The following is a 27,804-nucleotide window of genomic DNA, read 5'->3' as shown; positions in this document are numbered from 1 at the left end:
TGAATCCTCCACAAAGCTTACCAGTCGATGAGTCTTAGATCTCGCGCGTCGGGTAGCGGCGGTTCTTTTCGTAAATGCTGCAAAGATTGCATCGCCGCTTGTTGAATGGGTAGGTCTGCTAGGCCTAGATGCAGGTACGTTCTCGGGTTTGGAGTCCTCGGGCGTACCGATTGGTGTCGATAACGTGCGCCGCAGTTGCGGCCTGGTAGTGCTCTTGCACCTTCATGCTGTTGGGCTCAGCATTTGTTGCTGCAGGAGCATTCGTTACTTGCAAGCCCAGTGGTGAGCTTTTTCGCGGGTGGTCGGCCTCTCGAACAGGTGCGTGACTCCCAGCTTGTTCTTCGTTTTCATCGGTATCTGCAGCAAACGTAGCCACACCCTGTTGAGTGTGCTGATACTCGGTCCCGAATAGAGGTAGAGTCGTCGTAGCGCCAGCGTTGATACTAACGGCGTCGAGTGCCAGATCATCGTGAAAATCTGCAGCTTCGCCGGATTCGTCGCTGCCACCACAAAAGAGAAATCTCCTCGGATTCGTGCCATCCCCATTCTCATTCTTTTTTCGCCGTGGAAGGTTGTTAACTGGCTCGTGAAAGCAGTCGCACGGAGTGGCAGATGACGCCGCCGACATGGCCTGTTGTTGGTGGCCTGGTGCAGGCGTAATATGCGATCAAGCTCTCGCTCTACCCATGCCCTGAAGGTCCAGGTCGAAAACTGGGTGTCTTTGTAGACTCCGGCATCTGGCCCGCAGATGCTTGCCTCCAGTGTGTAGCTGTTGGTCACACCCAATCCTCGGTTCACCACGACGCGCGCAGTGTCTGCCTTTGACTTCTGCACGCTGAAGTCGCAGCTATCGAGCCGGAAGCTTGGGGAGTGGTCTGCAACGACCTTAAGGAAGTCTTGAGGGTCATTTCTTTTTCTCAACTTGTCCCTACAAGTGCTAGTAGAAGTCTTTGCGGCGATAGTACGTCCTCGCGCGGCATTGCAAACGCGACTTCCGTCGTCATGCTCTGCTGCAGTAGCGAGCAGATGGGTTTCCATGGGGGACTTCTCACTGCTGCAGCTGTAGGAGAAAAAGTTATGGTTCAAGCTGTGCCCGTGGAGATCGCAGTAAATGGCTACACGCTCGTGAACCTGAAAGTGCGCAAGCAGCCGTTTGAAATGGTACACTGTGGGGGCGAGCTGCTCAATTAGGTTGCCCCACTTCCGGTTGAGGTCACAGTCAGCCAGACCAACGCGCGTTTTGCTATTGATAACACCGTCCGGGTTCAGCATGGGCACCACTTTAAATATGAAGTGACGTCGGAGGATCACTGCGCTATTGCTCGGTCCGGTGAGGTAGTCAAGCATGCCCTGCATCATCCAGCTGCTGTTGGGCTCACCAGGATTGACGCGCGCAGACAAAGCAACAACTAGTCAACAGAATGTGCTAACCCACCAGTAAGTTATAACAACCCTGACTGTGATATAGTGTGCACGTGACTCTGAAGTACTTACTGCAGCGCTCATCCGGTGGGACGCCGTCCTTGCATGGGGATATGATGGAAAGCAGGTCGCACGAGTTTCCGGCGAGGCTCTGACATCACGATAACATATGAGTGAGCAGTAGATGGCATCAGTGGTCTGGCATCGTCCTACCCATGCAACTGTATGGCTGGCTGTATGCGAAGTACCGGTAGACGCGATCGCCCGCATGCTCGAATTCGTAGTGGAAGCTCAGATTGTTATCACCAGACGATACGTCTTCAGCATAATGCACATTTGTGCCGCGGTGGCACCAGCCCACGCCTTTCCTTGCAGCGTCTTGCTCCGAGTACACTACAGGCTGCATGCCTCGCCCAAACAGCGACTCCCTCTTCGAGAGGTTCACAAGAGCGAAGCGATAGGTCACGCCTGGCCGCCCATTGCGCACTTCGAAGTAAAACCACTGCCGGTAGGACCGATGTCCGGGTGCACCAGTAATTTGTACTCTTGCTGTGGTTTCCGAGACGCTGTCACGGATTTTGGTGTCAAGCGGAGGATGCGCTCGGCCCGCTGTAGGTTGCCACCTTCGAACACGGAGTCGAATATGAGGGTGTCGCTGCCGCATGCAGCATCGGTCTGGCTGTATTCGTGCACGCGGATACGCGCCAGTACGTCGCGCCTCCTGTATTGCGCTGCCTCGAGCTCTATCAAAGCAGGATTTTCTCGAAGAATCCGTTCCCGCTTCGATGGCGGGGCGGTGTCAAAGCTTTGACTGCCGCCAGAGGCTTTGCCTTCCAAGGCGGCTCTTTCAACTGCGTTCGGGATATGGCGACGCACTGGCAGATGCATCGGGCGGCATTCAGGTACCCCTGTACGAGCTAGCTGCGGTTCTTCACGGAACCTGATCAGAGGATCAGAGGCAACGGTGGTGGGACCGGGATGAATGAGCTGGCAAACCTACGCGCGCGGTGCGGGCCGATAACCCCGGCGGTATCGTTCATGGTTCTAGCGTGACGTTGTTGCAGTATGACGCCCTAGTCGCCAGTGGTGCAGTGATCCCACACGCACGTATTAATAATGTACACTTAAGCAAGCATCATCCCAGACGAGAAACGGTAGTGCTGGTGAGATAAAACGAGAGAGATAGCATACTCGTGCCAGAAGCCCGAGGGCATTTCAGAACCGTCGCATAAGGTTTTCTTGGCACTTTACCTGTGTAACTTCCTGTGTACTTCGCAGCCTGTCCTACCACCAGAATAGCACCAAGTATATGTGGTCTTTCCGACTGATAAGTGGGCAGGATTGTTTCAGGCTGGTCATCACCTGAATGACAGCCTATCATATCGCCTGTAGTGGCTATTTCAGCCAATGACATCGGTTAGGGTTAGGTGAATGCGTTCCGACACTTTCCGATAAATATTTGTCGGAAGGCTGGCCTAAATATGTATATGCCTTTACAAAAGTCAAGTATAGAAAATATTTTGCAAATATTTTCGCCGTTCTGACAGCTAGGATGTGTCCTAGAATACTAAGTAGGACGGATTGGAGTTTTGATTGGTGTTCATTGCAAGAATCATGTTCAAGCAAGGAGGCCCCACACGCGACCCAGCGGCGGCCAGAGATCGTGACCACGACTGCGAGCGCGGAGCGCGGTTCCTGCACAGTGCCGCCACCTCCGCGCACGCGTCCGACGGACCCGGGGCATGACGTCTCGCGCGGCGCACCGGTCGGGGCTGGATGGAGCACGTCGAGCGTGTGCTACTGCAGGGCGCTGCCCATCGACGCGAAGACGGTGTGCGTGCTCACGATGGGCAGCGATGAGGTGGTGGTGCGCGAGGGCAATTGCATCGGCGACAGTGGTGTGTCGGGCGAGATGATCAAGAGCGAGCAGGAGCTGGAGAAGGCTGTCCGGTGAGGGAAGCGAGGATAAGCCGTGCACCAAGGGCAACAAGGTCAACAGGTGAACGGCGATGGTGGCGGTCTACGACGAGGTCGCCGGCGGGCGCACAACGTCCCGGGCTCCGTCTCCGTCGAGGGCTGCTACTTCCGAGACGTCGGCCAGCTCTACTGTTCGTGCGGCAGCACGTCGTGCACCATGCCCCCCAAGATCGTCAGCATGATGACCCTCGTGACCGTGAATAAGATCGGCGGCGAGCCGACCAAGGACAAGAAGGTAGATGGGTGCACGTGGTCGCAGGGCTCCACGTCGGCAAGCTCAAAAATGGGGCGTCGGTCTGTCAGGCTCATCCAGCGAGGTGTCCACCAGCGCAGGTGAAATGGGCGGACCCCTGCTGGGTCCTCCATGCGCGTCGCTGCCCCGGACGAGATGGAGGCCAAGGCCGCCGCGGTCGTGAACGTGCCCCGCGAAGGGCAACGGCCCGTCATGACCTCGCTGGTGGGCCCGTTCGAGGCTGGTGAAGTCGAATGAGACGAACAGGAGTAGTGTTAGACTACGCGTGCTGCAACAACCGGCAATATTGCCGAGATAGCATCTTAGAAGGTGAACTGCAGTAATATATGTAGCTATCCTTATACTCTTTGATATCTTCTACTACATGTAGTATTAGCCGCATGTGCTTCCATTCGACACCGTCACTTACTTTACCATCTTCACCACAGTTGTATTTTGGAGAGAACCTTAATTTGGTCAGTACTTTAAGTAAGAGTCCTGTTTGTCGGAAAATGTAGGGATGCCGGAACCGTCGCGATATGGGCGTGTACTTCCTTCCCAGATCGAGTCTTGTCGTGGTTGAGAGGTGTTAGGCTCCCCGTTGCTACTCCTACGCAGAGTTACTGTCATAGTCGTTGCAAAGTAGATAGAGGTAAGACTAAGAAGCACGTAAGTGCCGAGGCAGAACGCCACGACAGGCACAGCAGCAATTCGGTAGTGGTTCCCACTTGCGCCACAGGCGTCAAGTTCTCGAGTAAGTGGGAACCTTCAGCCAAACTACCGCTCACCAGCAGTCAGTGTATTAGCAGCAATACACCCAGCAAGATAACTACACTAAATCTCAATACATGTTGTCCTTCGCAATAGAGCACGAAGCAGAGCCTTCGTGCTCTCAGCCATTGATCACCATCTCCTTACTTAAACTCACACAGTGTTGTTTGTCAAAGCGCGGGAGAGCTGGATATCACGATAGCCGCGCGGGGCAACTACACGCTTAAGAGTACAATAGTGATCTGCCAGTGTCGTGCCACGACACTGGTATCTCACATGCATCTCACTTTCATCTCGCACTCCTACTTGAGCACGGTGATCTTAGCCAAGTCGACGTGATCATACTCCATTTCAGATTAGCAGCAGTATGTGCCTCGTGGTGCAACCACGCACCCCACTCGTACAGTATCCCACCAAACCATGCATGTCGTAGTAGAACTACGCGAGCAGGTGCAACCCGCTCGGCCTCGCCAGGCACACTAGATCTCAGCACGCGTCAGCACGACGTGGCCCCTGCGCAGCAGTTGCCAGCGAAGTAGATGTCATTTCGCCCTCCGCAGCCACAACAGGTAGCACCTTCATCATCTTCCGAAAACGAGCGAACTTCACAGCTCCCAGCGCCTTCGTCATGATATCGGCAACCATGTTCTCGGTGCCGCAGTGCTTCACTGCCATGCGCTTCAGCTCGACGTTCCTCCTCACCATGTGATACTTGTTCTCGATGTGTTTGGTCTTTGAATGTTTGCCGGGTTTAGCACTCAACGAGGTGGCTCCTTCATTGTCGCCAAGCATGAGCGTCACTGGATGCGACCAAGCCAGCTCTTTGCATAAGCCCTGTAGCCACAGGATGTCCTTCGCGGCTTCAGACATGGCCACATACTCTGCCTCACAGGTGCTCATTGCATTGATCTCCTGCTTCCTGGAGGCGTATGAGATCACGTGTCCATCGAGCATCGTCGCGTAGCCGCTAATGCTGCGACGATCAGCAGGATCATTCGCATAATCAGCATCAGAGTAGACCACCAGCCCAGCTGATGTACCGTCAGACACGTCCTGCACTAGGCCGTAGTCCTTCGTAGCCTGCAGGTAGCGCAGCACCCGCTTGGCTTCAGCAAAATGTGTGTGGTCGAAGTTGGATAGATACTTGCCGAGGTGTCGTACAACATGAGCAATGTCCGGCCTCGAGGCACGCACAAGATACTGCAACGAACGCACCAGCTCTCGGTAGGGAAGAATCTCGATTGTTTCAGGCTGCACAGCCTTGGATGGTGACGTAGCTTCAGGCGTCGCGGACCCATTGCATGTCGACATGTGATACTCCTTCGGCACATCCACCACGTACTGCTGTTGCGAGTAGATGATCTGTCGCCGCGGGCGATCGATCAGAATCTCCACACCGAGTAGGTACTTCACTCTTCCCATTGTAGTCAGCTCGAATGACTCCTTTAGTGCGGCCGCAGTAGCCTTGCACAACTCGGGAGTTCCCATCAGCAGTAGGTCATCGACATACACAGTCAAGAGCATCTGGACTTCACCATCCTTTTTCAGTGCATAGAGACCAAAATCCGAGTCCTGACGCTCGAACCCCATGGTCACCAGCTTTGCATGTAGCGTCTTGTTCCAGATGTGCGGGGCCTGCTTCAGCCCGTACAAGCTCTTCAATAGCCTGTACACATAGTCAGGACCCTCCTCCTGGAATCCGGGCGGCTGCTCCATGAAAATCTCCTCAGCATACAAGAACGCAGTCTTGACGTCATACTGGAGCACGGCCCAGCCACGTTGCACTTCATAGTAGATAGCTGCCCTGATCGTCTCAAAGCGAATCACAGGAGCGAACGTCTCAGAGTAGTTCACTCCGCGTTGCTGTTTAAATCCATGAATCACCAAGCGAGCTTTGAATCGCGTCACTTGCCCTCGCTCATCACGTTTTACAGCAAACACCCAGCGGCAGGTAATCACCTTCATCTTCTTGACCGAGGACCTTGGCACAAGTCTCCACGTTCGATGGCCTCGAAGAGACTGCAGCTCGGTCAGCATCGCTGGCTTCCACTGCGGCCAGTACTTGCTAGCTCTGGCCTGCTTGTACGTCGTTGGAATCTCGATGTCTCCTTGCACATGCCCCATAACGTAGTCACTCAGCCGCACGTTACGCTTTCTGCGTACGCCGAGGCCGCTTCACACACGGTTCCACAGGCGGTGGCTGGATCTCAAATCCGCTCGTGACCTTCTCAACGGTCTTGTCACGCTTGCGTGTACGTCGTTTGCGTGTGCTGCGCTTCGCAGGAGAAGCAACAGCAGCAGGTTGATCAGCTGGTGAGCTTGCATTCTTGTTAGAGCTCTCCACAATTCTCCCACTGGACTTCGATGCACTGCGCACTGCAGCAGAAGTCCCACGAGGCTCACCAGAAACCACATCACCACAGGCTCCCACTGGAGCATCGGCCGTCGCAGGCGGGTCTGCTCCCACTGGATCGTCGTTCAGCGTTACGTCTAAGGTGCTGTGCAGCAGCCCGCCAGACCCGTCAACGAAAGAGTCCATGGTAGTCTTAATGCGAACGATCGGCACAGTTGATGGCAGCTCGTGCATGCAATCCAGATAGTTGTTCTCAAGAAGCTGCTTCACATAGTCGCCGTCCGCAATAAAATCCTCATGGAAATGTGCTTTTCCTCCTTGTGCAGTGACCACTTGACAGGTAAGAGGTAAGAAGATCCAGGAATTTGTAGCCTTTCGTAGAGTCGCTGTAGCTCAACAGCAAGCTCAGCCGTGCGCGAGGATTCAGTTTCTCTTTACGACGACAAGATTCAGGCGGAATGTAGACCCACGCCAAACCACCCCAGGTCCGCAAGACACTGAGGTCCGGTGCAGCACCGTACAGTCGTTCATGCGGAGACTGCATGCCCAGCAGTTGAGTCGGTAGCTTGTCCAACGTATCCACCACATGTAGCAAAGCTTCTCCCCACAGCAGTTCAGGCATTGCCGTGGCGAATTGCAACGCACGGATCCTGGGCAGCACAACTCCGTTGGCGCGCTCCACAACACCATTCTCTTGTGGTGAGTAGCCGTTCGTCGTCTGCAAGATGATACCCTCCTTGGCGCAGTAAGTATCCAGCTCAGTGCTGGCAAACTCACCACCCTGGTCTGAGTGCAAGCGCTGCACTTGGAACTGCTTGAACTGTGTGCGCAACTCATTCATCAGCTTGATCAGGTAATAGGTTGCGTCTCCTTTTGCCTCCATCAAGTACGCTCACTTGTAGCGTGTGACCTCGTCCACAACATAGAGAAACATCGTTGCTCCACTCGCCGTAGGTTCATCCATCAAGCAGACATCAATCATCAAGGTAGACAGCGGTTGCAGCTTCCGCAGCGAACGCCTCGCATGATGCATCCGCTTTGCTATACCCGCAGTACAAGCAACGCAGTCGTAAGGGCTCAGATCGTTTGAATTAATCTTTACCCCAACTTTCTGTTTGCTTGCCATCGCCTTCACAACAGGCATGTTCAAATGGCCGAGGCGCTGATGCAGCAGCGCTATCGTATTCTTCGAGTCGGCATTCTTCGTTTGCACCGCATTCACCATCACTCCAGCCACATGCTCCACTCGCAGGCGGTAAATGTTGTCACGCATATCAAATCTCAGAGAAGTACCAGGCTTGCCGTGCGTTGATCGTCAGAGCACATCAGCTTGAATCTGCCCTCCATCTGCATGTAACCCAAGCTAATAATGTTGACTTGCGCATTCGCAATGTACATTACATTCTCCAAGAGCTTGTCCTCAAGTTCACCAGTCACCTGGTTGCATACGCGCAACAGCACAGAGCCACAGACAACAGCAGATTGCACCGTCCCGTTAGCAAAGCTGAGTTGACTTGTAGTCTGGTCAGATAGCGAAGTAAACAGTGAAAGATCGTTGCATACATTTGCCTGGAAGCCAGAGTCGAGTATCCACTCAACAAAGGCCCCTGGCGCTCGCATACCTTCATTCCGGTTCACCATGTTCACCATCATTGGTCCCTCTGTGCGACACTGATTGTAGCGCATTGGCGACCCACCACGACGCTCACTGCGCCACGGCGAGTTGCCCCATCCACGCGGTGGATCACGTTGCCAACGAGGTGGGCCATGGTGCTGCTCAGTTCTATAGTGATCAAAACGAGCTCGTGGCGGCGACCAACGGCGTGGTGGCGACCACGATTGACGTTCCACGTACGCATCACGCGCACGCTCATAGTAGCCACGCTGTGGCGAGCGGCCCCGCTCCTGACATGGACGCAGCGGGCCAGCATAGCCATAGTCATTGCCACGTCGTTCGTCATAACTTTGGTTTGTCCACGAGTGTCCACCATAGTCATCATTGCCCATTGCATGTTGTCCACGAGTGTCCACCATAGTCATCATTGCTCATGCATGTTGTCCACGAACGCCCCAGCGAGGACCATCCCGGCTATCCCCCGGCGGAGGTGGGCCCCCTCGTGATCCACCTTCTATTCGCCCTGGCTCAAGCCCTGGTCCACGAGTTGATGGAAGGTATGGATCTGGGACACGAAGCTCGGACGAAGCGGAGGGAGGGACGTCGCAGACGGCGGGACCGGAGCGAAGGCACTTGAGGGGTAGAATGAAGATTCGAAAGTGATTGAATTGTTGGAGCTTACACCCTACTGTTATAGACACGCGACCCTGCGTCCTATCACCTAGTGCATCTAATCAACCATCACTCACCGGTGTTCATCCAATCATCCTACTCGTCTAATCATCGGTGGCGTAAACAACTTACCGTAATCACCATAATCAACGTGGGTTCGGATTGGCCCGGTTCGGGTTAACCGGTTAATGGGTACAACTGGTACACAGTACCCAAGACCAGCAACCCTCAATACGCCCCCTCAATGCGAAGTCCCACGAATGCCGAGAGCCACCGTCAGATCCGTGTGGCGTGGTCCCGCAAGCGCCTTCGTCATGATGTCCGCTAGCATCACAGAAGTCTCGCAGTACTGGAGCTTGACTTCGCCGCGCTTGACTTCATCGCGGATGTGGTGGTACTTGATGTCGATGTGCTTGGCGCGACCGTGGTTCACTGGGTTCTTCGTCATCTTGATGCACGACTGGTTGTCTTCGCGGATCATGAGTTCGGGTCCAGTCTCATTAGCGGCCGCCAGAATCTCGCATAGCAGGCGATGAATCCACTTGCCTTCTTGGATAGCCAGACTGAGCGCGATGTACTCCGCTTCATTGCTTCTTGCTTCCCCAGCTCACAGGCGCACTCATGAGCATGAACGTGTAGCCTGAAGTGGACTTGCGGTCGGCGAGGTCGCCGGCCCAGTCCGCGTCCGAGTAGCCACGAAAGTCGATCTTGTCGCCCGGCTTGAAGCAGATCCCATGCGTCTTGGTGCCTTGCAGGTAGCGAAAATACGCTTGACCGCAACCCAGTGTTCCTCTTGGGGGTTCTCCATGAAGCGCGATACATAGCCAACGGCGTACGCGATGTCTGGGCGCGTGGCGGTCATCAGGTGCATCAGAGCACCAACAGCTTCGCGAAACGGAGCGTTCACCTTGGTCGCCGCGTCGCTTGGAACCAGTCGAGTGCTCATGTCCACCGGACTCACCACGGCCTTGCACTCGTCCATGGCGAAGCGCTTCAGGATGTCGTCCACGTATCGCCGCTGGCACATGGTCACGCTTCCGTCCGGGCCGTCCACCAACTCGATCCCAAGAACAAACGCGCACTTGCCGCTGTCGGTCATCTCGAAGCGCGTCTTCAGGTCGGTCTTCGTGCGTGCGATCAGCTCGGGCGAACTCCCGGTAATCAGTACGTCATCCACGTACACCAGTACAAGCACGCAGTGACCGTCCACCACCTTGATGTAGAGGCACGGATCGAAGGCCGACACTTGGAAGCCGATGGAGCACACGAACTCGTCGAAGGTCTCGTTCCACACTCGCGAAGCTTGCTTGAGACCGTAGATGGCCTTCACCAGTTCCAGGCAGTCGAAGTCACCATCCAGTTCGACGCCTTCCGGAACCACGCAGAAGACCACCTCCTTCATTATCCCGTACAGGAATGCTGTCACCACGTCGAGTTGGTCGAGGGGCCAGCCAAAATACTTAGCAATCGCGATCACCATGCGCAGCGTCACATACTTGACCACGGGCGAGAACGTCTCGGTGTAGTCAATGCCGTACTTCTGCTTGAAGCCCTTGGCCACGAGGCGCGCCTTGTACTTCTCGATCGAGCCGTCCGCTTTGCGCTTGATCTTGAACACCCACTTGGTATCGATGGCGCGTTGTCCGTTAGGCAACTTGGCAGCTCGAAACACACCACGCAGTCGCATCGACTTGAGCTCCGCGCGGATCGCTTTGCGCCAGTGCACTTGATCAGGACCGTTCACAGCCTCTTGGAACGTCGTCGGCTCCGATAGATCGGCTGCTGCTTCCACAGCGTTGGCACTGGCACGCCAAAACACTGGAGGCGTCGAGTCGTCGTCTTCATCTTGGTCCCCAGACTTTTCTTCTTCGTCGGGGTCGGCTCGGCGCGAGGAGGATACGTCCGGCGCACTTGCTTCTTCTAAGCCAGCTCGGTGGCGAACGGGGCGCGATCTTCTGGCAGTGTTGTCGTCGCCACTCGGTCGGTACTTGCGCTTCCCCGCCTGCTTGAAGCTCGTTTGGCGCGGTCCATCGTTGTCGTCCAGGTCCAGCGCGTCCAAGTCCAGCACAGCATCATCGACGTCTTCATCCGAAGTATGCGTCGAAAGTCCAAAGGTCGACTCATCGAAGTTGACATCGCGACTGATAACCACCTGCCCCGCCTCGATGTCATAAACTCGATACGCCTTGGACACTTCTTCGTAGCCGAGGAACAGCCCGGCGCGAGCCTTGGGGTCCCACTTGCGCCGTCTTTCCTTCGGCGTCAGGATGTACGTCTGGCATCCGAACACACGCATGTGCTTCACACTCGGCTTGGACTTGTAAACGATCTCGAACGGAGTCTTGTGTTCGATCTTGGGTGATGGCAGACGATTCTTCACGTAGATGGCTGTCATGGCCGCCTCAGCCCAGAAGCTCTTGTCCAGCTTGGCGTGATGCAGCATGCTGCGGCCAATCGTGACGATGGTCCGGATGGCGCGTTCTGCCGTGCCGTTGGTCTGGTGCGCGTACGGAGCCGTGGTTTGCTGCTCGATGCCTTCGACTTCGTAGAAGGCCTTGAGCGAGTTGGTCGCGAACTCACGGGCTCCGTCGTGCCGCACGAACTTGACCTTCTTGCCGAACTGCGTCTGCACCTTCGTGACGTACATCTTGATGCAGTCCTCGCTCTCCGACTTGGCACGCAGGCAGAACCCCTTCATGCATCCGCTGGCTTCGTCCACGATCAGCAGCAGATACTTGCTGCCACCCAGTGACTCTTCTTCCATGGGGCCGCACACGTCGAAGTGGAGCAGCTCGAACGTGTCGTAGTGACGCTTGTCACGGTTGCTTGGGAACGGTTTCTGGACCATTTTCCCTTGCTGGCAGCCGCGACACACGCTTGGTCCACTCGACTTGGAAGGTGCCTTCGCGTCCTTGATCATGTTGTTGTCGACCATCTTGCGAAGCACCTCCACCGGAGCGTGACCCATACGCGCGTGTAAGTCGACCGTCTTCCCACTGGTCGCCGCATTCGCCGATCGCTGAGGCGTCTGGAGCCAGTAGAGTCCATCCACGAGGTTTGCCGTCGCCACCACTTGCTTGGAGCCCTTGTGCGCAATCTGCATCTTGGTGCTGTCGAACACGACTTGGAACAGACCACTCTTGTTGATCTGTGGCACCGAAAGCAGATTCTTGCTCATGCTTGGGACGTACAGCGCGTTCTTGATCTCGATGTCGCGCTCGTCGCCGTTGGGCAGAACCACTCGTTCCACGATGGTCCCCACACCCATGATGGCCGCCTTGTTGCCGTCGGCCACCGAAAGTTCGCCTTCATTCCGCTCAATCAAATGAGCGAACTTGGCCTTGTCGTTGCAGATGTGGTGCGTTGCGCCGCTGTCAACCGCCCACAACCCGGACACATTCTTGCCCGTCGAAATGCCACACTCCAGTGAGACCGCGAACGCCACTCGATCATAGCCGTAGTCGTAGTTGTAGCTGGCGTCGTCGTTCCTCCACTGGGCATTGTTGGCCCCGCGTCCACGGCCATTGCCATTGCCGCCGCGTCTTGGGCCCCGATTCTCGTCCTTCTGCTTGGTCCAGCACTTGTCAATCGTGTGCCCCAATTTCCCGCAGTACGTACACTGGCGAGACTCTCGGTCGGTGTTGAACGCCTTGGCCGCATTCTCCGTCTTCACCGTCGCCGTCTTCTCGCCTTGTCTCTTGATGTGCTCATTCGTCAGCACCTTCACGACGTCTTGCGATCGTAGTTCAGCGCTGCTCATCTCCAAGTTCAGCACGACGTTCTCGTAGCTCTTGGGGAGGCTGCGCAACAGGCAGATCGCCACGTCCTCATCCTCCATCTTGGCGCCGATGCTGCTGAGCTTGGCGCTGATGTTGAGGACCTCGTTGCAATGATGCAAGACGTTGCCGCCTTCCGACATCTCCATGCTGAAGAGTTGGCGCTTCAGGTAGATGCGTCCAGCCTTCTGCGAACCACCGTACAGCGTCTTCAGGCGCGTCCACGCAACCCACGCTTCCTCGCAGTCGTCGACCACATGGTGGTAGTCCGCGTCCATGTGGAGCAACATCAGTCCGAACGCGATGTTGCTCGACTTGACGTAGTCGTCCTTGGCCCGCGAGTGCTCGGCGTCGTCTCGCGGTTCACGACATGCCACGTCGACTTGGTCAGGAACACGCCACGCATGTAGCGGTTCCACGTCGCGTAGTTGTCCCCGTTGAACTTGTCAATGGAGACCTTGGTCGAGGCGTCTTGGGCAGAGGACATGGTGCTTGGGCTCATAACCTGATGGAAGGTATGGATCTGGGACACGAAGCTCGGACGAAGCGGAGGGAGGGACGTCGCAGACGGCGGGACCGGAGCGAAGGCACTTGAGGGGTAGAATGAAGATTCGAAAGTGATTGAATTGTTGGAGCTTACACCCTACTGTTATAGACACGCGACCCTGCGTCCTATCACCTAGTGCATCTAATCAACCATCACTCACCGGTGTTCATCCAATCATCCTACTCGTCTAATCATCGGTGGCGTAAACAACTTACCGTAATCACCATAATCAACGTGGGTTCGGATTGGACCGGTTCGGGTTAACCGGTTAATGGGTACAACTGGTACACAGTACCCAAGACCAGCAACCCTCAATACGAGTGTCTCGTGGATAAGTGCGTTCACGTTCTTGACTATCAGCACGCAGTGCAGATGCAGCACCGCGCTGCTCGTGTCCGCCTTGCTGCTGCTCAACACGTGCACGAGTTGGCTGATCTCCTGTCCTTTCACCGGCAAGGCCTTCAGTCCGCTGGCAGACGTTGAAGTGCCAGGTCACATTCGTCGTCACTTGCGGGCGTGGTAGGAGAATAGATGGGCGACGCCACCTGAACATCCACGCGCTGCACTACCCGGTCGGGCTGCACAACACCCACTGCCCCTACAAACGATGTCGCCGGCTTGCGATTCTTGGCCTTGAGCTTGTCGGCCAGCTCCGTCTTCAGCGGCTTGCCGGTTACCGCCGTGCACTCTGCGTACCAGTGTCTGGGCTGGCTGCAGTTGCTGCACTTCGTCCGTGCCTTCTTCTGCGCCAACTCGTTCTCGCTCATGCCCTGTCTCTTCTTCTTCTTTTGCTTACCCACCGACTTGGTCCCTTGACTCACGAAGCTGACCACCTGCGCAGCACGTTGCGCTGGTTGTCCGGCTTGTAGCCCAGCGACCTGGCTTCGAGCCTGCTCAGCTTGACCCAGTCGCTGCGTAGCATCCGCTCTGGTCAGCGAGCGGCGATCATTCTTGCCACACCACACCGTGTGCTGCTCAGCCAACTCGCGGAAGACGAGCTGTGCATTAGAGAGCAGGAGGCCCGCATGCTCCCACTCCTCCAGCTCACCATTGGCGGCACGCAGGTGCCGCATCAGCTCCTCGCTCTTCTTCACGTAGGCCTCCACCGTCTGGACCGGCTTCAGCTCATGGTTGAGCAAGTCGCGCTAGATGTAGTCAGGGTTGACTCCATCGCCCTTGGTGAAGTGCGCCGTGATGCGCCCCCACAACGGCGACGGCGCCTCGATCTGGTCGCGCAGCTCGTCGACCTTGAACAGGTCACGCAAGTTCATGTCCAGCGACAGAGCCATCGCCTTAAACGCCAGCACCCGCCGGGTGTTGTACCAGGTATTGTACTTGGTGTTGGTGTAGCCAAGTACGGAGTCGTAGCGCTCACCACCGTACGTGATGTCGTCCAGCGCAAACGAGGGGAACCGCAGAGTCACCTCACTCTTCCAGCGCACGAACTCCTCCTTCTTGTCCGTGAGCTTGGGCAGCGGCACTTCCTTCCCCATCAGCTTCTCCGTGTGCTTGGCCAGGTCAGGGTCGTCGTAGCGCTGGCCGAGCTGGTTGTCCAGCATGCTGGTACCGTGCGAGGACGCACGGCTGCGCAAGTCGTCGGGTGGTCCGGCTTCGCCTTGCTCGCTGGGCTCGGAGGGCTCGCTTGGTGCTGGAGCGCCTACTGGTGGCGCTGCTTGTGGTGCTGCCTCCGGTGTTGTGTTCGGCTCCGGTGCTGGGGTCGAAGGGGGAGGATTCTGAAGTGATCGGTCACGGGCGTCCCGACGCCGGGCCCGACTGACCAATCGGTGATGAGAATCTTCCACCAATAGGGCGAGGAGTTCGTAGCCACCTGGCATTTCCACCAGACGGCGACCAAAATCCTCGGCGTCCGTGATGGATACATTTTCGACTTCGGCAGGTTGTTCAGCTTCTTCCGCAGCCTCAGAGTCGTCCGAAGGTTGCTGCGCCTCAGTCGAGTCACCCTGACCTCTAGTTGGGCTCATAACCTGAGAGGTGTTAGACTCCACGTTGCTACTCCTACGCAGAGTTACTGTCATAGTCGTTGCAAAGTAGGTAGAGGTAAGACTAAGAAGTACGTAAGTGCCGAGGCAGAACGCCACGACAGGCACAGCAGCAATTCGGTAGTGGTTCCCACTTGCGCCACAGGCGTCAAGTTCTCGAGTAAGTGGGAACCTTCAGCCAAACTACCGCTCACCAGCAGTCAATGTATTAGCAGCAATACACCCAGCAAGATAACTACACTAAATCTCAATACATGTTGTCCTTCGCAATAGAGCACGAAGCAGAGCCTTCGTGCTCTCAGCCATTGATCACCTTCTCCTTACTTAAACTCACACAGTGTTGTTTGTCGTAGCGCGGCAGAGCTGGATATCACGATAGCCGCGCGTGGCAACCACACGCTTAAGAGTACAATAGTGATCTGCCAGTGTCGTGCCTCGACAATGGTATCTCACATGCATCTCACTTTCATCTCGCAGTGGTTCCGCTGTACTCGCTGTTTCCAGGAATTTTTGTCGCGTAGACAAGGTGAAATCCCGAGCGGAGTCGCTATTCTAACAACAACTAATAGAGAGACCGTCCAGTGTGTGCTTCCGTGTGTCCGTGTGAAGCCCATGGCGACAAAATTAGAGTGGTCCACATAATCGTTTTTGAACGCCGAAGGCGGCCACATTACAAGCTGCCGAGCGAAGCGAAAGCGGCACCCGCGGCACCGTCAGCCGATATAGCGGACTGTGCTGCTCCTTCGCTAGGCCTACTGTCCTGGCAAGCTTGCGGCGTTGGCTAGCGTGTGTCTACAGCTCTCGATAAATATAATTAGCCTTTTTGCTCACTTAAATTATTTAAGGTGTCACCAATTTAATAAAATATTTAAAAGAATTATTCATGTGGGCCACATCAGAGTCTGTATGCATTTAGCCCCCAGTTTGAATTTGGGACGCGCGCGCCACGAGGTACGCTGCGTGAATGCATGTTAGTTAGCCACACAAGCCACCACCACTACCACGCACAGATAGTCCGAGGCTCCTGGGGCTGCTTAGGGGGAAGTATCATCCTAGCGGGGGTTGCCTCGCTAGGCGGAAGCCGTGCTTAGGGTTTATTAGGAAATATTGGTCTGATTTGGGTAGGACTATTTATAGTATTACACATTTCGGTCCTTTAAAGAGTATTTAAGCCCACCGCCCACTCTGGCGAGTAGCATAACGTAAATTATCAAAATCTGACACATTTTGGTAATTTATATTGGCACCGGTCTATTGACAACAAACCCGAACGTGAACCAGTTGAGCTGGCCGTATTGGGTCCTTTGGCCCATGCGACCAAGCCATTCCCATGAATGCGCGAAAGGATATCGCACGAAGACCCTCAGTACTGCCCGGGTGCTCAACTCTGACTTGCCGACTGCACGTTTGCGAGCGAATTCACTTCGGTGTTTCGTGTCGGTTACTTCGTTCCATGAGATAGTAAACTTCGATGGGAGCCGCACCACCCGGGCAATACGCAGATGTCCAACCCAACCAAGCTACATGGAAGACTACTGCTACGTGCGGTGTACCTAGACTTTATGTCTAACGCGTCACGTTACTCTGTTTCGTGTTCGCAGTAAGTGGTCATGGCTCGCCGACCCAAACGCCGGCGCACGCAGCCTGAACTCAACTCAAAGCAGCCCTAAAGCATAACGAGGATGTGAGCAAGACACCGGATGAACGGAGAAAGCGCAAGCAACGGAAGTCTCGGTCCAAGCGCGGCTTGCTGAAGGAGCTCGCGGCGCTCAGAATTACTGGAGCCTAAAGCGCTGCACCAGAGCTTGCGCCTCAGGTCGCCGTGGTTGTTGAGCAACCTACAGCGGAGCAGGAATGCAAGAGGATGACCCACTGGGGCACCAGCGTAGGTTTGCAGCTGCGTATGCAAAAGGTATTCGCATTGCGGATGCAGAGGCAGAGGCGGCGAGACAACTAGCTTCGATTCCCACCTCGGTCGATCCGGCGGTAGCCGAACGAGCCAGAAAGTCGGAGCGTCAAAGGATTCGCAGGGCAAACATGACGGCATCGCAGAAGGAGCGTACGAAGGCTAAAATCCGAGAACGTGCGCGAGCTTGAAAAGCGAACAGGACGGATTCTCAGCGAGCCGCCGCGAGGGAGGCTGACCGTAGAAGGAAACAAGAGCATCGGGCACGCCAAACGTCTTCCCAACGAGAGAGAGATCGTGATCAAAATCGTACCCAGCAAGAACAGCGGCGGCGTACACAGGTACCGGAGGAACGTGAGGCTAACCGAGAAGCGGATCGTGCCCGAAAGGCTTCTAGGGTAGCTCATCAAAGCGAAGAAGGGCGAGAGGCGGATAGAGCAGTGCACCGCGAACGAGAGGCTGTCCGGCGTGATGCGCAGACCGCAGAAGAACTTGGAGCAGCCCGAGAGCTAAACCGTGAACGTATGGCAGCTCAACTTGCCTCCCAGACGGATGAAGCGCGGGCGGCATCACTAGCTACCAACCGGGAGCAGTATGCTACCCGACGCGAAGCCTTAACGGAATCAGAGATCAAGGCCCAGCGCGAGCAGAACCGCATTCGTCGTAAGGCGGTTAAACATCGCCACGCACACGCCAACCATATAGGCTTTCGGATCTCTAACGTTAAAGGACAACATATCGTCAATGGGCGCCACAAATTACCCCCCACAACTATGTGCCGGTTGTGCCACGCTTGAAAATGGCCCGACGAGTTAGAGTTCATTTGCTGCATGCGGGGCAGGGTGAGACTACCTCCGTTTCGTGCAGCACCTCCGCGCCTCTTGGAATGGTACCGATACGACAAGTTCCGCCGCAATATCCGGGCGAACAACCAGGCGTTTGCCTTTACGTCTATCGGTGCTTCATCCAGCGACAGGCGATTTCGAGAGGTAGCCCAAGACGAGGAGGTCGCGGGGCAAGGTGGTGTGTACACGTACCGTATCCAAGGGGCGATGGGTCATTACCTGGGGTCAATGTTGCCTTATGTGGACCGTACTACGGGCGAGAGGACGCGGCCCAAGTTCGCACAGATCTACATCGTGGATCCCGTGATGCAGGAGCGCGCCAAGCGACGCAAAAGCATTTATGCAGACTTGGACAACGTTGTGTTGAAGTACATTGAGGATATGATGGAGCGGTGCAATCCGTTTGCGCGGTAATTCCTCAATTTTGGTGAGAAGCTGCGGACGGATTTGGCGAAGGGTATACCCATCATGGGCATTGAGTACAAGCTGCACGCCAAGCCTTCTCAGCCAGGGACGCACAACTTGCCTACGGTTTCTGAAGTCAGCGCCGTGGTTGTTACGGATGGTAACATTCCAAAGCCTCGCGATCTACTTCTCTACACTAAAGACCAGCAACTGTTGCGCCTATTTGAGACCGACGAGAAGTACGATCCGCTTCAATATCCCCTGCTGTTTCCATACGGCGATCTCGGATGGACGTACACAAACACGTACGCAGACGGAGCCAAGTACAGGAAGAAAACGAAGATGGCTCTACGAGAGCACACTGTTCCAGAAGGATTATGATCAACCCGCTCTTTTTCAAGGTGGGCGTCTCTTTCAGCAGTGGGTGGTCGATCAGCGAGCTAAGTGTGACCAAGAGCAGTTACGATGGGTCGCCACGCATCAGAAGGAGATCCGAGCTGACCAGTACCACGGAGTTCAAGACACGCTGCTCAACGAAACAACTGTTACACTTGGTGAAGGAGAAGCTATTGTGTCCGAATTCGATCGTGGAACCGGCGAGTTGGTACATCCCGATCGGAGCCGCGGCGACCAAGATGGACACTTTCTGGGCCAAATCGGTAAACGAGTAATCCTTCCAGATTCGCACGTCGGTCGCCCGCGCTACATGTACAAGGCATACTAAGATTCAATGGCTATAGTTCATGAGTACGGGAAGCCTGACGTGTTCCTTACCAAGACGTGCGATCCCAAGTGGGAAGGCCTACAACATGTAAGCGAACAGTTATCGCAGAAGATATGAGCTGGTGTAGTAAACCATATTGAGGAGTGGCACGAGAGCACCGAGTTCAGTAGGTTGAGCGCATCGTTTGACACCAGCTCTCCTTCACCGTCTCGCGCTGTCGCATGAGCCACGCCTCTTTCCCGATCTCGCCTCTCGCGCCGCCGTTCGTGTTGACTCTCAGGCGCTTCGTCATGTTGACGAGCGAGGGAGGGAACAATCCCGTGGACCTAAACCCGCTCACAGCGTTGTTAGGCCGATCCATGATGGCCGTTTCGTAGGCGGAGCAAGCAATTTGGATTGCGTTCTTTTTGGAAAGTTGCACGTCGACAGCCAATTTGGATTGCGTTCTTTTTGCGAGTTGCACGTCGGCAGCCGCTTTGACTCCAGCTCATCCCTCACCATGGCTTTGAACGGCTTGAACACAGCCACATCCAGTGGCTGGTTCATGTGCGCCGCATTCGGTGGCAACGCTGGCAACATGATCCCCATGTCGTATACGCTCCAACGGACTCTGGTACACAATAAATCTCCAAAACCGAATAGTAAATCCAAATCACTTTAGAGAGGAAATTAGCACATACGTACCGAGATCGAGGTGCGTGAAGCTATTGTCCAGAACCAGCACCACAGGAAACCGTACCTGGAGAATTGTAGCTTATTCCACGAAGAGCTTTAGCCACAAGCGAAAAACACTGCCGTTACTGAATCCCTTCGAAGTACCGGTAACTCGGGCGCCCTTGATGGTGATGCGGAAGTATCCTGCAAGGATTCTCCTATATCCGGAAGCATAAGAACAGAAGACGGTCCGCCGCATCGCAACTTAAGGCATCGCAGCGTGCACGAGGACCCTAGGAAGTTTTAGGATTCGATCACTCGTAGACCTCACTTTCATTTTTACTCAGCTCGTGGAAAGCGAAGAAACCAACCAGCCATTCTTCGCGCACGACGATGCCAACGTCTGTTCAAGTCGGGGCTCTCGCCTTCATCGGACCGGCCCACGCGAGTCACCTAACCGATTTTCAGTACGTCGAAGTCGTCAGCCTCAACGACACCACGGCTGAAGTGAAGATCACTGGTCCCGACTCGAACAACGAGGCTCAGACATTTGACGTCGCCACGGAGATCATCGGTTTTCGATTGGTACCGGAACCAGAGCGTAAGCTTTGGCCCGGTTCCGATATCGCCCACCCGGTAGCTTTCATTCTCACGACTGCCGCAGGGGTAGACGAGTGGGCTTACGGTGTGGTCTCAGGCTACACAGTGTCCGACACGAACGCCATCTTACACATCGTGAGTCCCGGCGGACCCACACGCCTCCTTCTGACAGACGAGTAGTCGGTTATCAAGGTAGACCCGCTCAACTACGCGCTGCGACCAGGGCACGGCGCCAACGTTGCAGCAATCAGTCCGATGGAGTTCCTTCATCACCAAAACGCACTCCTTGACAATTGTCGCAAGCGCAAATCCGGCATACCGGCGACAGTACTGGCCGGCCTGTCGGTGCCGTTCTCCCCCAACGAGTTGGTCCCGCTGGTAAGCCCATCAACGCTGGGACTAGTCCAAGTCCGACGGCACCACATCGTTGACTTCGCAACCGCCACCCGAGCCAACCGCCCAGCCGATCTATATACAGACAAAGAAGTAGCAGTCGCGGAAGAAGCAGCGCTCAGTGAGCAACCGGCACGGTCGGTGGTGAACACCTCGGCACCAGGCAAGCGACGAAAAGTACGCCAACAGGCAATGAAGCAACGGATGGAATCTTCGAGCTCCGACGGCGACGATGACGACGACAACGACGACGACTCCATCCTCTCAGCAGAAGACGACATACATGAAGTGCAGCACATGAACGCCCCGTTAACGAAGCGTCAGCGTATGGACGAAGAAGACTACAGCTCCGACAATAGCACCGAGTCCGGCCTTGGCGAGCAAGCAAGATCGAGCCGCGGCATCGTGTTTCATCCATCCCCAACAGAGCGATGTGTGCATGCCGCCATCGTCAACCGCCGACACAAAGGTAAGGTCGCTCAAACTCTGCTTCAGCAGTCACCACACGTGGATTTCCTGGGGAGACCCGCCGTGTTACGAGGTTTACATTCGTTTGGATTTGCCCTTGGACTATCGAACATGCACTGCCAACAGGTTCGCTGGGACGACGAGGTCATGACAAGCGTGAAGGGCGTCAACTTATGGGACTTCTCGGCAAAGAACGGTTTGCCGACCCCGCCAAAGGCCTCCAGCTGCGCCGACCTGATCAGCGCACTGTCAGCACTTTACAAGTTCGGTCAGTACTTTTACAACAGTGAAACGGTGAACTTCATCGGAGCCGCTAAAGACTTCATCATCGACTATTCCGATCACACCCGACCGGACCCGACCATGGCGCGACTACTCGTATTCTGGATCAACAGCAAATTCAGCCTATTTCGCAACACCATCCTCTCCGAGGGTCTGGGCGCGGCGACGAAGATATCAGCACAGTTTTGCCGCAGCGACGACAAGCTGGCCGCCCTCCGTGACTCGTGCCAAACATGGAAGCCGGTCACAGCGTCTGGGCGATCTCGAGCGACGGACGGAGACAAGGGACATCGCGGCAGTCGCACTCCAGGCGCCAGTCGCATTCCAGCCGACGTATACTCGCAACTACCGAAAGCGGAGGACGGGCGACGGCTCTGCCTCAAGTACCTTTCGCAGGCTGGTTGCCAATTTTCGAAGTGTTCGAGTGCTCATTTTCTCCCCGAAGCACTCCCAGAAGGAGCGCGCAAGGTGATTTTGGAACGATGGGGAGGTCTCGGTACACAGTTCAGCGATTTATAACGGCCCCGTAGTGATAAAGCTAAGGAGATCACCGCCAAATCGCGAAGCAATCGAGCGCCACAATAAATGTATGTCAACTCTGAATCGAATTCGTGCCGTGAGTCAAGCGTCTAAGCATCAAAATTACCGAACCAACGACTTCGGACTCGAACCTCCACCACATCGGCCAACCTATTTGGACGACGTAGATCACGACCAAGTCCAGTTTTGGTCAAAGTTAGCGGAACAAAGCCACTGGAGTCTACCACAGGTCGTCTGCCACCTGCGTGGCCAAACTGCCTCCGACCCGCGACCCAACAAGGAACAAGGATCATTTCGAGGTGGCAACATCGGTCGACCCGGCAATTGCAGCAACGGTCAAGGAATGGAACCTGATCGTCCGACATGGAGTTATCCCGCGCTGGACGACAGGGCCACCTCCTACACAGTCGAGACCTCAACCAAATCACGCAGGCATCCGCCGTATGTCAGCGCAGATCCGGCGACACCTTCGAGTAGGGCAACTCGATGGGCGATACCTCATCGTCGACACCCGTCTCGCTACGCAATGGCCCGAGCTCTTCATCAGTCCACTGGGCGCAATCGCGAAAGCGGGCTCGAGCGTCGGTGATATTCGATTAATCAACGACTACTCGATCCCCCGCGGTCAATCGGTGAACGACTTCACTGACCGGAGCAACTTCCCATCGATCTCGTACAACCCGCCTCGGGATATTGCAAGGCGTATCCACCATCTCAGTACATCTCATGTCGGATGTATATTGATAATGCTCGGGGCTGTGTCCGGCGCGTTCCGCCACATTTCAATACATGCTGACTCGGTTCACATGTTCGCATTCGCTTTCGACAATTTGCTCGTTATCGATCTGGCATGCGGGTTCGGCTGGTGTGGATCACCAGCGTTTTATTCGCTCGCCGGTACCATCATCAACGCCCTCTACGAACACGGCAATAGCCTAACTCGCCAATTTGCCGGAAATGTGTGGTGTGATGACCACACGTGCATCGAAGTCGACGCAGAAACAAGATGTGTCGACGCCAACCTGTCTCTTCGTCGAGCAATGGCCACTGTCTTGGGTCCGACGGCCATCAATGAGCTGAAGTTCACAACTTGGTCGACAAAGTGCAAGGCTTTGGGCTTTTATGGGATACCGAGGCTGCCACAGTATCGATCCCGGCGGACAAACTCGCAAAAGCATCAATGCGGGTCAACAATCTGCTGGCGGCAGGGAAGGCATCACGCACCACAATGCTCGAGGCAATTGGAAGTCTCCGACACGTCGCCAGCTGCTTTCCGCCGGCCCGGGCTTTCTTACAATGCCTACAGGAAGTGGCCGCCCGCTCCCCCAAGTACGGCCGCTGCTCGTTATCGCAACCCAGCCTCGATGATCTTCGCTGGTTTTGCGCCGTTCTTCAACAACCCCAGCGTTTTAACTCAATCCCAGCCATCTACTTCGCAGACGCCTCTGTACCGCAGTATCACGTTTTCATGGACGCAAGCGGAGACGGATTGTGCTCTCTCGAGCCGTTATTGCAGACTTACGTTCGCCAACCGTTCTCGCAAGAAGACATTCGTGACACCTCCATCAACGTTCGAGAGCTTCAAAGCACAGTTCTGGCGGCATTGCATTGGGGGCCGTACTGGTCTTCACCGGACCCAACAACACGCACGCATGTTCAATTTCACATCGATAACACAAGTGCAGTCACGTGGGCGAACCGCCGAGCAAGCCGAAATCCGATTGCTCAAATGTACAATCGACTCTTATCGCTCGCCGAATTTCAGTACAACCTCGTTTTCACCGCCTCGCACATCGCCGGCAAACTCAACGTAATGGTGTACGCCGGATCTCGCGTGTGGACTGCTGGCCACCCTCTCGCTAATCTATGGGCTAATCTGCCATCCCCGTGGACGCAGACTCATCTGGCAGAGCCTTTCGACAATTTATCAGTCGTCTGGGATCGTTGCTGCGTCAGCACGCCGTGGCAAACTCTACCAACACCACGTACACTCGGTACTGGCACCAATGGTGCCAATTCGCGGCAAAGATGGGGTGGTCTCGACGGCTCACAGCATCTACAGCTTCCAAACCACTCGGATACTTCGCTACATCCTGCTGGGCGGGGGACTGGAACTCTCGCACCAAGGGAAACCAATACTCGACCATCAAGCTGAAGCTCACCAGCATCCGCTGGTTTCATCGCAGATACAAAGACACAACACTCGAAACAAGCCCGAAGATCGAACTACTACTTCAAGGCATCAAGCGTCTCTCCGCTCCCCGACGGAAGAAACAACCGCTGACTCCGCCATTCCTGCGATTGCTGTACCGCCCACTCAACTTGTCAAGGCCAAGACAGCGCTTGCTCTGGGGGAGCATCGTCATCGGCTATTTCTTTCTTCTCCGACAGTCCGAATTCCTCAAAATTGGCAAGACCCGCCGGTTCTTCTGCTTAAAAACCTGCAACGCATTCTACTCCGACGACAACGGCAGGCGCGTGGCACGAAAGGCGGCTACATCCGTCACCATCGGCCTTGAGGGGGCCAAGAACGACCAATACGGCCGGGGCGCATGGCGAACAATGGGTGTATCGGGCGACAAGCTGTTGTGCCCGGTCAAAGGTCTTCACCGCAGTCTACAAGCACGAAAACTGTTCAAGTGTGAAGCGGACCGGCACTTGTGCGCATCGCTCACGTCTCAAGTGGGCGCAACAAGGACGTGCAGCCGCTGCAGCCTAAAGACTTTGGCCGCAAGACCGACTTCGTGAATCACGCGCGGTGGGCGCTGTGCTGAGCTGGTGGTAGCACCAAGAGATGGTGGGAAAGCCGCCCCGCTCTTGAACCGATTTTCAGTTTTTTTAAAATCGGTTCACAGAGCATACAGTCAATCACTCGAGGCGTCTTATCGCTGCGCCTGCACTCGCGAGACAACAATGCTAGCTTACACTAGGATAGCACAGTGTTAAGTTTGAGATAGCGAGCTGTCGAACGACACTAGTTGCATGTATGCTTCACTTAATCCGCAATTAGTTTTTTTCGGCGTTCACCGTTTTGGGCTCTTTTTGTTCCCTTCATAGCGGGATCTTCTGTTAAGCCCCAGCACCCTTCTCGACGTGCCTTTCGGCATGAACGCCGTCTCATCCATGTTGAAGATGCGGTCGGTGGAGAGCTGCAACTCCACCACTCTCTTCGCCATGGCGTGGAAAAGGTCGCGACCGGAGTCGGCGTCGCCCGAGTTGCGCACGCGGGTGATCTTCTGCGCCGATCACGTGGTCAGCACGGGGTGGCGGCTCAGAAAGCGCCCATACCAGCCCTTCGTTTAAAAGTGGAACGGGGTTCCGGCACGGGTCGTAGCTCCGTGGAGCTGGGCATAGATCTTGTTCGCCCGATCGAAAACCCTGGCTGGACCCACAGGGAAGCCGGCACGCTGCATACCGGCGACCCACGCAACAATTTAGCCTCCTGCTCAGGAGACAGGGCTGGTTTTGGTCCGCGGCGCTCTCCCTCGATAGACCCCGTCGTCTGCAGATCCTTCGACTTCTTGAAGAGCATACGAAGGGGAATCGGTGACGTTCGGGCAACAGCCGCAAACTTCTCCCCCTCGCATGTTCTGGTTAATGCTTCCTCCAGGTCCTCCTCCTTGTAGCGCCCACGGCGCAGCACCATGGTCACGACTTGGTCCCTCAAATTGTGTTGTAACTATGGGCTACCGCAACAACTCCGAGTTAGCTCCTACCCACCATTCAAATAAAATATCTTTACATTATAATATTTTCCTAGTAAAAATTATAAATGGGCGTGCACTGAAACGGTTCGACAAGTTTTAGTCAATGAGAACCCTTCTCCGTCTAATAGAGGTCTATGATAGGGTGATGTCAGATATCGCGTACTAAAACGATTCCGCGCACTCAATCGGTCTTTTATGTTAGTAGTGTCGGAGGTGGCGCGTTGACCTAGCTGTAGCTGTCGCTATAGGGTTAGAGCGAGCAAAGGGGCTCATGAAGCATGAGAGCTAGTCGTACAGCCATCGACCCGGCGACGTCACTGAAATAAAGTACGTTTAGCCGTACAGCACATCAGATATTAGCGCTTCTAAAAAAATGTGCTGGTATGCGTTCATACCACTACAGCCGACATAGTGCACGTGAGGAAGTTGAGAGTACGTGCGTCTGTGTTGCGACTAGCCCTCGATTCATTTTAAATATTAAATACCTGAGCTGTGTAACAGGTCCTGCAGGACGGTATGCGATAGAAGATAGCAGTAGATCACTCTTGATAATCTCAAATAAACGAACCTCTTGCTGCACAGCTACTATGTGCTAGCAGTCATATAGTACCGTACGATAACCGTAGTATAGGATACCCGGTTCAAGGGTCCTGTTCGAAGGTGGATGAGCTGCATCTAAGATGCTCCACTTAGAAGCAGTTCAGCTACTTGATGTATCGTGTGTGTGGATGCAGGACTACGCCAGCCGTGGACAAATATCCCCTGCTAGGCTATACGCTATGTAGTTGGGATGCCATATAACATGATAAAGGCAGCCTCATTACTACTCTTACCATAATGTCTGTAGGGCGTTTTGCTGTTAGTAAAATTTACTAGACACTAGCTCAGTGTTAGCTGTACGTTTGCTGACTGTTAATTGACGAGTTAGAAGCAAGAGAAATGCTAAATACTGTAATTTGAAACACAAGAGAAGGAATTCGCCGCCTGAAGTGCTACACTGATAGAAACGTTACCCATCACTTATGGCCCATAAGCCTCCGAATATGGCATTTTTATTTAGTAGGTTGTGCGTTGCTGAATAAAGTATCCCCTGACGCTCCTACCAATACAACAGTAAATTATGGCATTGCCCCCATGTACCACAATAAATAATGCCATTATGAAAAGCATGAAGTCTATTAACAAGACACCAGTTAGCTTATCATCTAGCTCAAATTGTCCACAGTTGTTGCATCCCAGTACGACCGATTCTGGCTGAGAAACAATATCGTCTCGAGCGTGTGTGGCAGCAGGCCGTGTCGTTGATGGCCAAACGTCACCCAAGCAATGCTGAAGAAGCGTTCCACCACGTTCGACATGGGTGGGATGCTCTTCAGCTGTTCATACTTGACACGGTCCTGTGCAAGCCGCCGGCGCTTCCGAAGACGCTCCACTAACGACGCGGCTGCGCCATCCTCTTCCTCACTTGCCTCCGCGTCGTCAGGCCTGGCAGCTTCAAAAGGCTGAAGAGCGGCCTTTTCAGCCCGTGTCAGTCGCTGCGCCTTTCCGCGAAGAACGTGAACACACCCAGACTAAAAGTCTGGGCTGTGCACAATGTTGGCTCGAGGTCCTGCAGAATAAAAACATTGTATAATTGTAAGCCAAATTGTATACAAACAAATTCCACAATGATAAACTTACCAATGAATCGTCTATATTGTGGCTTGATGGCAATGAGCTCGTCAAACCACTCGCGGATGTCCAGGAGGTCGACGTCATGTCCTTGAAGGGCCTTCGAGACTCGATATCGCACAGTTCTAGGTACAAAGCGCGCAGCCGCTTGTTCGCCGCCGCCGGCGGCAGCAGCTCCATGATGTCGTCGTCTTCGATGTCGAGAAACTCGAGGAGCTTCAGGTAGCGCTGTACCATCTCGAAG

At 54.9% G+C, this 27,804-nt stretch overlaps 10 protein-coding genes across 10 annotated transcripts; 5 read left to right on the top strand and 5 right to left on the bottom strand.

Annotated features, from left to right (window-relative positions):
- Positions 1–34: 34 nt before the first annotated feature.
- On the bottom strand, positions 35–2,310 carry PHYSODRAFT_339603 (hypothetical protein; the record flags this gene model as incomplete). The annotated part of the gene is made up of 7 exons (XM_009537578.1): positions 35–77; positions 168–500; positions 581–875; positions 966–1,409; positions 1,495–1,571; positions 1,671–1,890; positions 1,938–2,310. The coding sequence occupies 7 exons, from the start codon at positions 2,308–2,310 to the stop codon at positions 35–37; spliced, it is 1,785 nt and encodes a 594-aa protein (XP_009535873.1).
- Positions 2,311–2,903: 593 nt separating this feature from the next.
- Positions 2,904–3,889, top strand: PHYSODRAFT_249856 (hypothetical protein; the record flags this gene model as incomplete). The annotated part of the gene is made up of 4 exons (XM_009537577.1): positions 2,904–2,928; positions 3,033–3,372; positions 3,544–3,634; positions 3,788–3,889. 4 exons carry the CDS (start codon positions 2,904–2,906, stop codon positions 3,887–3,889), a joined length of 558 nt encoding a protein of 185 aa, XP_009535872.1.
- A 1,225-nt stretch (positions 3,890–5,114) lies between these two features.
- On the top strand, positions 5,115–5,366 carry PHYSODRAFT_525394 (hypothetical protein; the record flags this gene model as incomplete). The annotated part of the gene is made up of 1 exon (XM_009537576.1): positions 5,115–5,366. A coding segment is annotated over one exon (252 nt), but the record flags the coding sequence as incomplete, so codon positions are not given.
- Positions 5,367–14,327: 8,961 nt separating this feature from the next.
- On the bottom strand, positions 14,328–15,200 carry PHYSODRAFT_389980 (hypothetical protein; the record flags this gene model as incomplete). The annotated part of the gene is made up of 3 exons (XM_009537575.1): positions 14,328–14,465; positions 14,532–15,013; positions 15,140–15,200. Coding segments are annotated over 3 exons (681 nt in total), but the record flags the coding sequence as incomplete, so codon positions are not given.
- A 4,208-nt stretch (positions 15,201–19,408) lies between these two features.
- PHYSODRAFT_525774 (hypothetical protein) lies at positions 19,409–19,824 on the bottom strand (the record flags this gene model as incomplete). Its single annotated transcript, XM_009537574.1, has 2 exons — positions 19,409–19,648; positions 19,744–19,824. The coding sequence occupies 2 exons, from the start codon at positions 19,822–19,824 to the stop codon at positions 19,409–19,411; spliced, it is 321 nt and encodes a 106-aa protein (XP_009535869.1).
- Positions 19,825–20,292: 468 nt separating this feature from the next.
- PHYSODRAFT_525497 (hypothetical protein) lies at positions 20,293–20,679 on the top strand (the record flags this gene model as incomplete). The annotated part of the gene is made up of 1 exon (XM_009537573.1): positions 20,293–20,679. One exon carries the CDS (start codon positions 20,293–20,295, stop codon positions 20,677–20,679), a length of 387 nt encoding a protein of 128 aa, XP_009535868.1.
- An 828-nt stretch (positions 20,680–21,507) lies between these two features.
- Positions 21,508–22,161, top strand: PHYSODRAFT_525956 (hypothetical protein; the record flags this gene model as incomplete). The annotated part of the gene is made up of 2 exons (XM_009537572.1): positions 21,508–21,893; positions 21,960–22,161. 2 exons carry the CDS (start codon positions 21,508–21,510, stop codon positions 22,159–22,161), a joined length of 588 nt encoding a protein of 195 aa, XP_009535867.1.
- A 2,049-nt stretch (positions 22,162–24,210) lies between these two features.
- Positions 24,211–24,930, top strand: PHYSODRAFT_523996 (hypothetical protein; the record flags this gene model as incomplete). Its single annotated transcript, XM_009537571.1, has 1 exon — positions 24,211–24,930. One exon carries the CDS (start codon positions 24,211–24,213, stop codon positions 24,928–24,930), a length of 720 nt encoding a protein of 239 aa, XP_009535866.1.
- A 323-nt stretch (positions 24,931–25,253) lies between these two features.
- Positions 25,254–25,427, bottom strand: PHYSODRAFT_433734 (hypothetical protein; the record flags this gene model as incomplete). The annotated part of the gene is made up of 1 exon (XM_009537570.1): positions 25,254–25,427. A coding segment is annotated over one exon (174 nt), but the record flags the coding sequence as incomplete, so codon positions are not given.
- Positions 25,428–27,094: 1,667 nt separating this feature from the next.
- Positions 27,095–27,247, bottom strand: PHYSODRAFT_525113 (hypothetical protein; the record flags this gene model as incomplete). Its single annotated transcript, XM_009537569.1, has 1 exon — positions 27,095–27,247. The coding sequence occupies one exon, from the start codon at positions 27,245–27,247 to the stop codon at positions 27,095–27,097; it is 153 nt and encodes a 50-aa protein (XP_009535864.1).
- Positions 27,248–27,804: the final 557 nt, after the last annotated feature.

Source organism: Phytophthora sojae (genome assembly GCF_000149755.1).
Source record: "Phytophthora sojae unplaced genomic scaffold PHYSOscaffold_10, whole genome shotgun sequence".
NCBI classification, from domain to species: Eukaryota; Oomycota; class Peronosporomycetes; order Peronosporales; family Peronosporaceae; genus Phytophthora; species Phytophthora sojae.
Note: the sequence above shows the minus strand (reverse complement) of the source record. Positions and strands in the feature narration are given on the sequence as shown.